Source organism: Gossypium hirsutum, chromosome D05 (genome assembly GCF_007990345.1).
Source record: "Gossypium hirsutum isolate 1008001.06 chromosome D05, Gossypium_hirsutum_v2.1, whole genome shotgun sequence".
In the NCBI taxonomy this organism is placed as follows: Eukaryota; Viridiplantae; Streptophyta; class Magnoliopsida; order Malvales; family Malvaceae; genus Gossypium; species Gossypium hirsutum.
In genome coordinates this window covers 63763685-63777714 of record NC_053441.1, presented here as the reverse complement: position 1 = coordinate 63777714, position 14030 = coordinate 63763685, and the positions used below count along the sequence as shown (strand labels likewise).

The 14030-nt window shown below is 37.4% G+C and overlaps 2 protein-coding genes and 2 non-coding genes across 4 annotated transcripts; 1 reads left to right on the top strand and 3 right to left on the bottom strand.

Moving 5' to 3' along the window:
- TRNAS-GCU (transfer RNA serine (anticodon GCU)) lies at positions 1 to 82 on the bottom strand. The gene has a single exon. It is a non-coding gene; the product is annotated as a tRNA-Ser (tRNA).
- A 5613-nt stretch (positions 83 to 5695) lies between these two features.
- On the bottom strand, positions 5696 to 6290 carry LOC121216977 (putative disease resistance protein RGA3). Its single transcript, XM_041092505.1, has one exon. The coding sequence runs from the start codon at positions 6257 to 6259 to the stop codon at positions 5771 to 5773; it is 489 nt and encodes a 162-aa protein (XP_040948439.1). The 5' UTR covers positions 6260 to 6290; the 3' UTR covers positions 5696 to 5770.
- Positions 6291 to 11867: 5577 nt separating this feature from the next.
- On the top strand, positions 11868 to 13466 carry LOC121217300 (proton pump-interactor 1-like). Its single transcript, XM_041092821.1, has 5 exons — positions 11868 to 11876; positions 12370 to 12564; positions 12745 to 12843; positions 12922 to 13164; positions 13224 to 13466. Exons 1-5 carry the CDS (start codon positions 11868 to 11870, stop codon positions 13464 to 13466), a joined length of 789 nt encoding a protein of 262 aa, XP_040948755.1.
- A 46-nt stretch (positions 13467 to 13512) lies between these two features.
- On the bottom strand, positions 13513 to 13594 carry TRNAS-GCU (transfer RNA serine (anticodon GCU)). Its single transcript has one exon. It is a non-coding gene; the product is annotated as a tRNA-Ser (tRNA).
- Positions 13595 to 14030: the final 436 nt, after the last annotated feature.

Here is a 14030-nt window from a genome sequence, read left to right as displayed (position 1 = left end):
CGTCGCCTGAGAGATTCGAACTCTCGCGGGAAAATCCCATGTACTTAGCAGGCACACGCCTTAACCACTCGGCCAAAGCGACACTGGTTTATCAACTAAAATTAAGATTAAAATAACAAATAATTTTAGATGCTGTCCAAGCTAAATAGCTGAAGCTAGGTGTGGGAGGAATAGATGATCACTTAATATTCAGCTAATAATATAAAGATTTAGTTCTAGTACAATAATATTATCTGCCAATAATTGAGAAAAGGGCAGTCGACCTCGGGGTTGGAGGATGGGGCCGAGGTCGGGATGAGAGGTGGATGTCCAAGTTTATTTTTATGTTCTTAATGGTTTATTATGGTTTTGAAATTTTAGAATTGTGTTGGATGTTATCCTTATTTTATTGATTTTATTTGGGTCTGAATAGTTGAAGTATTGATGTTGTTTTGGGTTATAAGTATGGTCAATTTGATGTTAGATATTGTGTTGAGGATGCATGTTGAAAAGGAAAATGTTTGAGCACGAATTTTGTCCTGTTTTTCTATATTTTTGTTGATTTGTACAAAGTTCTCGATATTCAAATTATAAGTATCGATATCTCAATGTTGGAATGATAGTGCAAGAAAATAGTAGCTTAATTTGGTATCAATACCTTTTCACGATTATCGATACTTAAGGTAAAAATATCAATACCTATGCTTGAGTATCGATAAAATGTTCGGATTCAAGATTTGACAAAATGCTAAGTTGGTATCGTTTTTCTTGTTAATATCAATACTCATTTTACAAAATATCAATACCTTAATTTGTGTATCGATACCTATGTTGATTTCTTTGAAATTTTGCTCAATGGTCCCGAAACACGTATTAAACTGTGTTTGAGGTTGTATGATTGTTTAGCCACGAACACATCTGTATATGTTGTAAATTTTCATGAATCCGATCCTGCTTGAAACTATGTATACACATGTGATAAAGTTTCAATAGTGATATAGCATCCTGTAGCTCGAGTCCGGAGACCAGATCAGGTGAGGGGTGTTATATTAACCGTCCAGGTTAATTTTGAAAAATCACCAGATCATGGAAATCACCATAAATCAACGATTTTAATGCTTAAATGATATCAAATGTAACCTTTTAAATGAATAAAATGCGCTAGAATGATAATGTATAACGCGAAACGATAATTCGTAAGCCAAAATATACAATAATAAACACTAATAATCAAAAGATGAATACAAACAAACATAGCAACGATAATCTCAACCTTACATTATGCAAATACCGATATCAACATCTAAAAATTAAATGAATTAATAATCAAATTTAAAAGATACACTAAAAAATTGATAGCGAGAGGAGAAATCATAATAGATAAATTATACTTACAAAAGACTCAAAATAAACTATATATATATATATGAATTTGGAATAGATTCAAAATAGATTTTTTTTTTAAAACAAACCGTACATAAAATAATAGTATTATATAGGAAATATTATCAAAATATAATGTACAAAGCAATACATATATATTAATCTACATAAGTAGTATATGTTAATTGAAAAAAAAACCTTAATAATAATATATGTAACACCCCTAACCCATATCCTTCTCCAGAATAGGGTTATAGAGCATTACTGAAGTTTACAAATTAATTTTTAGACATTTCATTTCATCAAGCATTCATATTTATAACCAATCAAAATCAAAACATTTATGAGCTATCATTAACCAATTTAACTTGTACAAGTCATTATAACCAAAATCAAATCATCCAAAATTACCAATAGAACCAATGGATAATGTGATATATCTCCAACAAACTTCCAACCCAATCGAGCTTCCGATAATCATTTCAAAACATATAATAATTATACCTATTACCAATAATAATTCAATTCCAACAATAAAACACACATATAGATAATATTCATTACCAAATAGCATTCACTTATATTAAAATTATACAAAATATAGTTCATACGAATTTACCAGGCTAAATTGCAGAAATAGCAAAATTTAGGGACATTTTGGAAAATTTCTATTTTTCTCGAATTTTCACCCAATCTTGGTCTAAATTAATATTTCATTCAATTTACTAATTTAAATAATAGAACAATCCATTTCATGCAATTTGGTCACTTTTTGACATTTTTACAAATTTACCCTTAAAGTTTCACATTTGTTCAATTTAGTCCCTGAACCTAAAACAGGTAAATTGACCATTTTTAACGAAAACTCATGCTAGTTGAATAATCATATATTTTCCTCCTCCTCCTCTCCATTCCACATCCTTAATGTATACAATATGCTTATATGTAACATTATCTATAATTTCACCATTTATTTATATATTCATTCAAAGTTGTTCACTTGAGTAATAATCACTAAATTATTCATATCTTGAGATATGGAACACCAAATTAAAATCCAATAATTTTTCCCAAAACTAGACTCACATATCTTCTTACCATAAAATTTTCAGAATTTTTAGTTTAGCCAATAAGTACAATTTATTCTTTAAACTCAGCCCTGTTCTGCTGTTTGACAGTTTCGACCCTTCTTCACTAAAAACTAATAATCTCATTGTACGGGATTCAGATGATGTTCTTGTTTGTTTCTATTAAAAATAGACTCATTAAGGATTTTAATTTTGTAAATTTTAACCCCTAATTATTTTTCTACAATTTTTGATGATTTTCCAAAGTAAGAACAGGGGAACCCGAATTCATTCTGATCTTGTCTCAGAAAATTCATTATATCTCATGATTTACAATTTCATTACTTACATCATTTATTTTATAAGAAACTAGACTCAATAAGCTTTAGTTCCATATTTTTCTCATCCTCTAATTCGATTTCCATGATTTATGGTGATTTTTCAAAATTAACCTTCTGCTGTGGTCCAAAACTGTTTTAGTGCAAAATCTTGATTACTAAATTTATAACACCCTTATTCCCTTTCTCTATAGTATTTCCCATCACTTTCTCTTATTTTTCTTCACTAAAATATCAAGAACATAGAACCTTACATAATAAAATCCTACATTAACATCAATTTCATACTTTTTCAATAATATCAAACTCAAAAATATATTGAAATCTTGATGTTCTTACCTTGCTCTATTGATTTCAATCTTTAGCTTGATTTTCTCTCTCATTCATCCTCTATTTCTTGAATCTAGCTTGATATTCTAACTCCCCATAGTCTCCTTATCAATTTTCTCTCTTGGTGATTATGGAAATTTCTTTGAATTCTAAGTGAAAATGGTGGATTTTTGGTAAAAAGGACCACATTGTAAAGAAAAGAAAACTTTCTTTCTTTCTTCTTCTTCTCACGTTGGTGCATGGGAAAGATGATAATTCTCTTCATCTTTCCTCTCTTTTATATTAATCATTTAATAATAAAATAATAAAAAATCACCTAGGATAGTATAAAATGAATTATAGAGTGAATGATATATTGATTTAAAGGTTGTTGAGTCTATTTTCATATAAAAATAACGGTGCAGCAAAAGGAATTTTATATTTTATGATATGTAAATTTTGGTGAGACAGGGTCAGAACAGTTTTGGTGTCCCCTATTTTGAGTTTAGAAAATCATTAAAAATTGTAAAAAAATAGTTATGAGATGTAGTTTATATTTATAGATTCCTTATTGAGTCTATTTTCTGTAGAAACAAGTAAGAACTTCATATGAAAATCTTACAGTGAGAAAACTTATTTTTAGTGACAAGAGATCAGGATAATCAGGTGGTGAAACAGGGGAGACTTTAACTAATAGACTGTACTAATTGGCTGAACCAAAAATTCTAAAAATTTTATGGTAATTATATATATGAGTCTAGTTTCAGGGAAAATTTATGGAATTAAATTTCGAGTCCCGTATCCCAAGTTATAATTAATTTAGTAACTGATGCGCGATTGGACAGATTGCTGTATATAGTTAAATTTATTTTCAAAACAAATTTTTATGTTTCAATTTAGTAAGATAAGCTAAGTAATACCTCGTGCTCGACTCCGGCAACGGTCTCGGGTAAGGGGTGTTACAAAGATAACCAATTATTATACATGCTCTATATTCAATATTTAAAAAAATACGCTCTACCATGATGGAAGGTGTTTTCATAATATGGAGAAAAGACTTCAGAAAGGTCAAAGTTGAATGTGATAATGCACTTTTTGGTGAATTGATTTGCCATCAAGATGCTAAACTTTGCTGCTCAAAGAACTTCTGAAATGCTTCTCTTAAATTATTTTGTTACTCTCTCCCACAAATGGGAAGTTAAAGAATGAAGAATGGGAAAATAGATGGTGAATAAGGGATAACAGATAGCTAGGGTTATTTATACTTGTAGATATTGTTTATTTTCAGCAAATGAGAGCCTTGAAAATTCGACCTTTATTTTAAAGAAAGTGAGCAGATGACTTTGAAATTTTGCTTGATTCATGGGAGAGAAACCTTGAAATGAGGAGGGGAGTTGGCCAGTCACATAAGAGAATTTTGTGGTTGGTTTTCAATCTTTAATCAAGTCTTGGGTGGCTGATTTAGGCACCTCTATAGAAATTAGTACTTCTCCTCCTTAGTGGACAATTTGGGCTTCTATCTTCTTAGCAAGCTATCCATTTTTGCTGACCCAATTCTTAAGTTAGGTCAAGAGAATTTTCTATGACCAATAAGCCTTTAATTGAGTCCAAAGATGACCATATCTCAACCCTCTTTTACATGGCTTATGTTGTAGAAATGCTACAGCATTGAGGACCAAAAGGGTGAGCTTCAAAACTGGCTTTTCTTCTAGTACATCAACTGTCTCAAAAATTGCAATCATGTGTTTTAGTATATAAAATGATCAAATTAACAAATTCATCTTAGTATCATTCAACAGGACAAAGTTGTCATAAAAATCTCAAAATTTGTTATCAAACACTTAAATTTTGCATGAATTACCAATCTAGAAGTGCTAAAGATAACTCTATATTTTAGAGTTATTAGTTAGACAGGAGAGGCAACAGTAAAAAATGGGAAAGAAACAAAAGGCTGCACACCCTTGTATACTTAATTCACACAGTGACGGCAAACTTGATACTGAAACTACCAAACTCGTACACCAATGAATTTTAAGTTTTTGCAAGGAAGGAAGATGGGTAGGCAACCTTCCCAACAATTGACGACAGTTTTTGATTGAAAGCTTACGAAGGCTGGGGAGTTTCAAAACCTTCTCGTCTCCTTCACAAGTGTCCCACTCCTTCCAGTTTGGAAGACTCTCAAAAGACAGAATCTCTAATGATGCAAATGGATTCAATTGATTTTCTCCGAAGAGCTCAACACCAATCTTCTGCACTTGATCGAAACCAATAATTGAAAGATCTTTTAACAATGGCAACCTTCCAACTGATGGTAGTGACTTGCAGTTTTTACAATTACGAAGCTTCAAAGACGACAAATTCTTGAGGGAAGAATCTGCTATCCAAGATGAGAATTTTACACCTCCGTAATTCTCAATGATGAGTTGCTCAAGCTTTTTCAGAGGACGAAGAAAGTCCAACACCCGCTCTCCAACTTCTTTTTCCTTGTACAATTCTCCAAGTCTGCACCCCATTGTAGTTCTAACCCATCAACCCCTAGCTTCTCATTTAACTTAGCTTCCCTCGCATCTTGACCATTAACCTTCTCCAATCCAGAAAGACAAAAGTTACCTCTAAGGTTTGACAATTTTTTCAATTCTCTAATAAGATTTCCATTACCTTCCCCTATAAAAAAATTAGATAACCTTAATTTTTTCAATTCTCTAATGCATGCTGAGCAAATATGGATAAACAATCATGATGCGAGAGTTTATCCAAGTAAAACGCTTTCACCAAATCGACATTAGATGAAACCTTTTGGAGTCGAGTTGTTACAATAATCTTGGTTCCTGCTCCAAATGGAGCCCGTAAGATGGTCCAATCACTGTAACTCTCGTTCCAAATGTCATCTAAAACAAGCAACATCCTTTTTCCGGATAACTTCTCCTTCAACTTGACTTGAAGCAAGTTCAAGTCATTCTCATATTGTGAGTCAGCATCGAGGGATCTTAAAATCGTCTTTGTTATGTTAACAGCATCAAAGTCATCAGAAACGCATACCCAGGACTTGTGATCAAAAGACTCCTTAATGCTGGGATCATTGTAAACAAGCTGAGCAAGAGTTGTTTTCCCCATCCCTCCCATGCCAAGGATGGAAACGACACAAACTCCATCGGAATTGTTACTTTTGAGCAACTCAAGCATTTCTTGCTTCTCATTGGCTCTACCAACATACTCCACAGCCCCATCCATCAAGGAAGTTGGTTTGTTGAAGTTGGTCAGCATGAAGCCAACACTCGATTCCATACAAGCCATGAAGACCAAGCAAAGCTGGAACAGATGTAAGGGCTGCTGATGCAAGCTCATTTTGTTCATTTTGTTATATTTAGTTGATGAAATGAGTGTTAGTTCATTTCTAACTAAGTTAGCTTTCTGATTGATGTAATTAGCTTATGTATGAGTTGTAAATACAGTTTTGTATAAGTTTACAAGCTAAAATTTCAAGTTTCTATGTAATTAGTGGAGGTAGGTAATTACTTGTTGATTTTGACAAGCTTTATGCTTGAGTTATGTACTGGCTTCAAGCCATTGTTTTATGTATGAATGAAATCAGTTTTGTTCATCAATATTCTCTCAAATTTCCTCAGCTTATTCTCTTCTTTCTTTAACTCGAAATTGTTTGTTTGCTCAGCAAGTTTCGAGGCTTGCTCGACAAGATACTTGCTGAGTCTGCTTGATTCTGTTGTTGCACCAACAATTGGTATCTAGAGCTTATTTCTTAAGGGACCTGTTATACAAATCCATGGCTTCATCAAGCTTTTCACCAGCTGCACCTCAAGTATTCAATGGAGAAGGCTATCACATATGGGTGGTCAAAATGAAGACTTACCTGCAGGCTTATGATCTGTGGGAGGTGGTCAACTCAGATGTTGAACCAGAACCACTTAGAGGCAATCCAACAGTGGCTCAGATCAGGCAGCATGCTGATGAGAGGACCAAGAGGCACAAGGCCATGTCTTGCATTCAGAACTCAGTGTCAGATGTGATTTTCACAAGGATTATGGCCTGTGAATCACCAAAACAGGCCTGGGATAAGTTGCAAGAAGAGTTTCAAGGGACAGAGAGGACAAGGCAGCAACAGTTACTGAATTTGAGGAGAGATTTCGAGAATTTGAAGATGAAGGAAGAAGAAACTGTCAAGCAATATTCTGACAGGATTATGGCTGTGGTTAATAGCATCAGGCACCTTGGAGAGTAGTTTAATGAAGCTAGGATAGTGGAGAAAGTTATAGCAACTCTGCCTGAGAGGTATGAGGCAAAAATCTCATCTCTCGAGGACTCAAGGGATCTGTCCACCATTTCCCTGACTGAGTTGATCAATGCTCTATATGCTCAAGAGCAGAGGAGAGCAAGTAGACTGGAAGATCATCAAGAAGGTGCCTTTCAGGCAAGGACAAATACTGCCTACAAAGGCAAGAAGGCCTGGAGAGACAAGCCAAATAATGATGCTGCGAGAAGAGAAGGTCAAACTTGCAAGCACTGCAGAAGGGCTGGTCATCCAGAAGAAAAATGCTGGTTCAATCCAGATGCTGTGTGTCAGCATTGTAAGAAGAAGGGTCATGTTGAGAGAGTTTGCAAGAGCAAGACCAAATTAAGACAGAACCAGTCTCAACAGATGAAAGCTGAGGCTCGAGTAGCTAAGGAGGACAGTGACCAAGAGGAGCAAGTCTTTGCTGTGTCATGCTCAGCTGCTCAGGAAAGGCTCTCATCTGGTTGGCTCCTAGACAGTGGATGCACCAATCACATGACACCTGATGCTGCAATCTTCAAGTCTTTAGACAGAAACTGTAGAACCAAAGTCAAAATTGGTAATGGGCAATTTATTCAAGCTGAAGGCAAAGGTGATGTACTGATATGCACTCCCACAGGTGCCAAAATGATCTCAAATGTGCTCCTGGTGCCTGAAATTGACAGAAACCTACTCAGCATAGCTCAATTGCTGGAGAAAGGTTACTCTGTGGTGTTCAAGGACAAGCAGTGCCAAATCAGTGATCCAAGTGGATCCAAACTGATGGCAGTCCCTATGGCTGATAAGAGCTTTGTGGTTGACTGGACAAAGAAGTCAGACATTGCCTACACAGCCACATCAGATGAATCTAAGTTGTGGCATCAAAGGCTGGGACATGCCAACTTTAGATCGATGGCCCGAATGGTCAGAGAAGACCTGGCTGAAAACTTCATTAACTCAGTGGACCATGATGATGTGTGTGAAGTGTGTCAGCTAGGAAAACAGGCCAGATTGCCATTTCCCATGAATCAAGCCTGGGGAGCCTCTGAAAAACTCCAACTGGTGCACACTGATGTGTGTGGCCCTATGAGGACTGAGTCACTAAGTGGAAACAGGTATTTCATACTGTTTATTGATGATTTCTCTAGATATTGCTGGCTTTACTTCTTAAAACAGAAATCAGAAGTGGCCACTGTGTTTTGGAAGTTTAAAACTGCTGCTGAGACAGAAACAGGCTGCAAGCTGAAGACCATAAGGTCTGATAATGGGACTGAGTACACCTCAGCTCAATTCCAAGCCTTCTGTGATAAGGCAGGCATCAAACACCAGCTTACCAACACTTATACACCTCAACAGAATGGTGTAAGTGAAAGGAAGAATAGGAGCTTGATGGATATGGCCAGGTGCTTAATGATTCAGAAGAATCTGCCTAAAGCACTATGGGCAGAAGCAGTTAACACTGCAACATACATTCAAAATAGACTTCCAACCAAGGCTTTGGATCAGAAGACTCCATTCGAGGCCTGGTTTGGCTTCAAGCCATCACTGGCTCATCTGAAGGTCTTTGTATGCATATGTTACACACATGTACCTGCTGTTAAAAGGGACAAATTGTCTGAAAGGGCTCGACCTGGTCTTATGGTGGGCTACAGCACTGTTAAGAAGGGCTATAGGATCTTGGATCCTTCAACAAACAAAGTGTCAGTAAGCAGGGATGTGGTATTTGATGAAAGGTCATGTTGGAACTGGGAAAGGCATGAACCTGAGGAAGTTTCTGAAGAACTTACAGCAAACCAAGCTGAGCCAGAACAAAGTGTTCCTGAAATGGACATTGATGATGAACCAGTCAGAGGAACAAGATCAATGACTGAGATTTATGAAAGGGCTCATATAGCCATAGCTGAACCAAGTAACTTTGAAGAGGCTGAAGCTCAGCAAGAGTGGAAGCAGGCAAAAGCTGAGGAGATCAGCATGATTGAGAAGAACCAGACCTGGGAATTGGTTGAAAGGCCAGTCAAAAGGAAGGTGATTGGGGTGAAATGCATGTACAAAGCCAAGCAGAATGCTGATGGAACCTTGAACAAACTGAAAGCAAGGTTGGTTGTCAAGGGGTTCAGTTAGAGGTATGGCTTGGACTACCTGGAGACCTTTGCACCAGTGACCAGGCTCGACACCATCAGACTGCTGATTGCCTTAGCAGCCCAGCTCGAATGGAAAATTCATCAACTCGATGTGAAATCAGACTTTCTGAATGGTTTTTTAGATGAAGACATCTATGTTGAACAACCACAAGGGTTTGAAATAGCTGGGAGAGAGCATATGGTCTACAAATTGAAGAAGGCCCTATATGGCTTAAAACAGGCTCCAAGGGCCTGGTACAGCAGAATCGATGGCTACTTGACTGATCTGGGATTCAATCGAAGTAAGAGTGAGCCAACACTGTATGTCAAGAAGCAAGGGACACAAACACAACTCATTGTGTCCCTATATGTTGATGACCTGCTGGTGACAGGAGGAGATCGAGCAGTGCTGGTTAATTTCAAGACCAAGATGCAAGAGGTGTTTGAAATGTCTGATCTTGGGGAGATGTCCTATTTTCTTGGAATGGAGGTGACTCAAGCACAGAATGGGATATTTTTAAGTCAGAAGAGCTTTGCCACAAAGATTCTGACCAAGTTCTCCATGCAAAACAGCAAACCAACTAAAACACCTGTTGCTGTTGGAGAAAAACTATCGAGCCAAGGAGATTTTGAGAAGGTATGTGAAACTACCTACAGGTGTCTAGTTGGTTGTTTGCTATACTTGACTGCCACTAGACCAGACATAATGTATGCTGTAGGATTGCTCTCAAGGTTCTTGCATTGTTGCAATGAGAAGCATTTCCAGGCTGCCAAGAGAGTGCTCAGATATGTCAAAGGCACTTTGGACTATGGCTTAAGGTACAGCAGGAAAGGAAATCTAAATCTAGTTGGGTACACTGATAGTGACTGGGCTGGATCGATAGATGACATGAAAAGCACCTCAGGGTATGCTTTCAACCTTGGTTCAGCTATGTTCTGCTGGAGCTCGAAGAAGCAAAGTCTGGTGGCACAATCTACTGCTGAAGCAGAGTATGTGGCAGCAGCAAGTGCTGTCAACCAAGCCATTTGGCTTAGGAAAATCCTGGCTGATTTGAATATGGATCAAAGGGAAATAACAGAGATCTTCTGTGACAATCAATCTACTATTGCAATTGCCAAAAATCCAGTGTTCCATGGAAGAACAAAGCATTTTAGCATTAAGCTATATGTTGTTCGAGAAATGGAGCAAGCTCAGGAAGTGAAGCTAATTCACTGCAATTTAGAGGACCAGCTTGCAGACATTTTGACTAAAGCCCTTAATGTCACAAGGTTCGAGCATTTAAGAAGAAAATTAGGTGTTTGCACCATGCTAACCAAGGAGGAGTGTTGAAGTTGGTCAGCATGAAGCCAACACTCGATTCCATACAGGCCATGAAGACCAAGCAAAGCTGGAACAGATGCAAGGGCTGCTGATGCAAGCTCATTTTGTTCATTTTGTTATATTTAGTTGATGAAATGAGTGTTAGTTCATTTCTAACTAAGTTAGCTTTCTGATTGATGCAATTAGCTTATGTATGAGCTGTAAACACAGTTTTGTATAAGTTTACAAGCTAAAATTTCAAGTTTCTATGTAATTAGTGGAGGTAGGTAATTACTTGTTGATTTTGACAAGCATTATGCTTGAGTTATGTACTGGCTTCAAGCCATTGTTTTATGTATGAATGAAATCAGTTTTGTTCATCAATATTCTCTCAAATTTCCTCAGCTTATTCTCTTCTTTCTTTAACTCGAAATTGTTTGTTTGCTCAGCAAGTTTTGAGGCTTGCTCGACAAGATACTTGCTGAGTCTGCTTGATTCTGTTGTTGCACCAACATGGTTGCAGCCTTGGTTTCTTTCCCTTGGAAGTTCCACCTTGAGACATGATCTCACTCAACCCCAAACTACTTCTTCCAGTGTTCAAACTATTCAGTCTATCAGTGATTGCTTTTACCTTTGAAATTATCTTAGCATTGAGCATAAAAGCGATTGGAGAGAAATGACCATCAGTACAGCAGGTTGGAATGAGTTTCTGTACCTTACTAGTGCTGGCTTGTGCTTGAGTTTTTTGGAGCTTGTGACGTAACTCTTAGTATGCGAACTCGTCCAAGATGTTATCCACATCATAAGCTAAGTCTTGGAGATCGTCCAACCAATTCTTCACACCCTCGTCCTTGATCTGCTTCTCCTCTGCATGGTTCAACACTGCTTTGATCTCGGGTAATATGGATTGCCACAGCTTGAGTTGCTGGTGGACTTGCCGGTGATCGGCCACAAAGCTGAGTAGAGAGTCAAGCAACTTGGCAGACAACAGCTCCAAAAAGGCAGAAAGAGCAGCCTCTCCGAAGACAGACATGGTAGAATTGGGACAAAGAAATCAAAGAGAGAGGTGAAGAAGGAAAGGGAAATTGAGGGAAAGAAATAGAGATGGATTGTGTATAATTGGGGTTAACAGGCAAGGGAAGTCAATGAATAGTGGCAAATGAGATTGGAAAACACAAGGAAAGGGGAAAACAGGTCACAATTTTTGGATTTCTGAAATTAAATGAGTCTATTATTGGAGCATAAGCATTGAAAACAGAAGCCGCAGCTCTACTATATTTTCTTATCAGCTACCAGTCAATAAACAATGCCTACACTACCATTTATCTTTCCTACACACCCACAGGACATACATTTAATGTCATTGTTCACATGTACTCATCTTGATCACTAATTACTATGTTATTTCTGTAAACGTGGCAAAGCTCCATTGGTTAGCCGGTTGGTAATGTTATTTGCTTTGTGTTTGTATCAAATATATAAATATATAAGGAATAAAGCGCTTCCACATCAACGTTTATTTGGGTATGATGATGGAAATCTCGAGGGAAAAAAAATTCAACTTACTTATGTTTTGGTTGCTTATTCGATTCTTCTGTTTCTACAGTCTTTAAAGAAGGAAGCTGACCAATTGAAAGCCAGACTCAAAAACACCGAGGCGATCACTAAGGCAGCTAAGAGAAAATACTATGAGAAAACCGACAAGTTAAGCGAATTGCAGTACCAGTTCAAAGCTGCTAATGACATCCAACAAGAAGCGTATGCACAGTTGCAATGTTTGAAGAAACAATCACATGAGAAGGTACTTTTAAATTCTGTAAGCTTAGAGTGAATGAACATAATCTTGTTGTGCACATAATCCTATCCGAGACTCATAGACAAACCTGCATTTTCGTTCTGGTTCTGATTCAATACATTGCTCTTCGAAACTGATAAACTAAGATAAAGATATGCCGACGCTACTCTTGTTTGAATGTTGCAGAACAAACACTTTCGGCAGCACATGGATGATTTAAATAAAGCGAATGAGTTGGCTTGGAAAGGGGATAAAGTGGCACTCCAAAGTTTTTGTATTAACCAGGTGAGGTCGTGCATTTGTTTTATTTCTTCCAAATCAAGAATTTTGTACAGTATTTTATCTAAACAGTTGATGGCTCAGGTGGAGAAATTTACGGACTTATGGAATAGCAATGATGAATTCCGAAATGAATATGTTAGATCCAATGAAAGGAGCACACTTTGGAGACTGAGGACATTAGATGGCCGTGCACTTGGTCCTGGTGAAGTGCCTCCTGTAATTCCTCGAGCACTAAATGGAAGAGCGTTCGTGGATCATACAATGTCTGGCTTAACTTCGAAAGATCGAACGCAAAAGGAAGTGGCGGTGGGAAAAGCTGAAAAGGTACTTGCGGAAAAGGTTGTGGAGCAAAAGAAGTATATGCAATCTGCTCCTACAGAAAGAGAACAGAGAAAGAGGAATTGAGTAAGGAAGAGGAAGCGGCTAAAGCTAAGGAAGCACTAGAAAGGAAGAGGCGAAAGGCGGAGAAGGCCCAAGCTCGAGAGGCTAAACGAGATGCGAATGAAGCCGTCGCTAAACCACCACAAAACTCCCAGCACTGCCAACATAGGAAGAAAACCTCAACAGAGGAGACCAAGAACGCAACTGTCGAAGAAGGCTCCATCAACACCAATACCCACCCCTGACGTCGCCGGTGGCGGGCATCTCATCTGGGGTTGACAAAAACATTAACGTCGCCTGAGAGATTCTAACTCTCGCGGGAAAATCCCATATACTTAGCAGGCACACGCCTTAACCACTCGGCCAAAGCGACACTAATTTATCAACAAAAATTAAGATTAGAATAACAAATAATTTTAGATGCTGTCCAAGCTAAATAGCTGAAGCTAGGTGTGGGAAGAATAGATAATCACTTAATATTCAGCCAATAATATAAAGATTTAGTTCTAATACAAAAATTGGGAAAAGGGCAGTCGACCTCGCGGTTGGAGGATGGGGCCGAGGTCGGGATGAGAGGTGGATGTCCAAGGTTATTTTTATGTTCTTAATGGTTTATTATGATATTGGAATTTTAGAACTGTGTTGGATGTTATCCTTATTTTATTGGTTTTATTTGGGTCTGAATAGTTGAAGTATTGATGTTGTTTTGGGTTATAAGTATGGTCAATTGGATGTTAGACATCGTTACAGTATCTAATCTCACCGCCACCTTTATTTTTACATTAACCATAGGTAAACGCACCGCCCAT

What these genes read in the sequence shown, in the direction of transcription:
- LOC121216977 (XM_041092505.1), bottom strand. Translation starts at nt 6,259, where the DNA reads ATGCTTGAGTTGCTCAAAAGTAACAATTCCGATGGAGTTTGTGTCGTT.
- LOC121217300 (XM_041092821.1), top strand. An exon ending in AAAGTTTTTGTATTAACCAG is followed by an intron (nt 12,844 to 12,921) that starts GTGAGGTCGTGC and finishes TTGATGGCTCAG; the next exon opens with GTGGAGAAATTTACGGACTT. An exon ending in CGGTGGGAAAAGCTGAAAAG is followed by an intron (nt 13,165 to 13,223) that starts GTACTTGCGGAA and finishes TCCTACAGAAAG; the next exon opens with AGAACAGAGAAAGAGGAATT.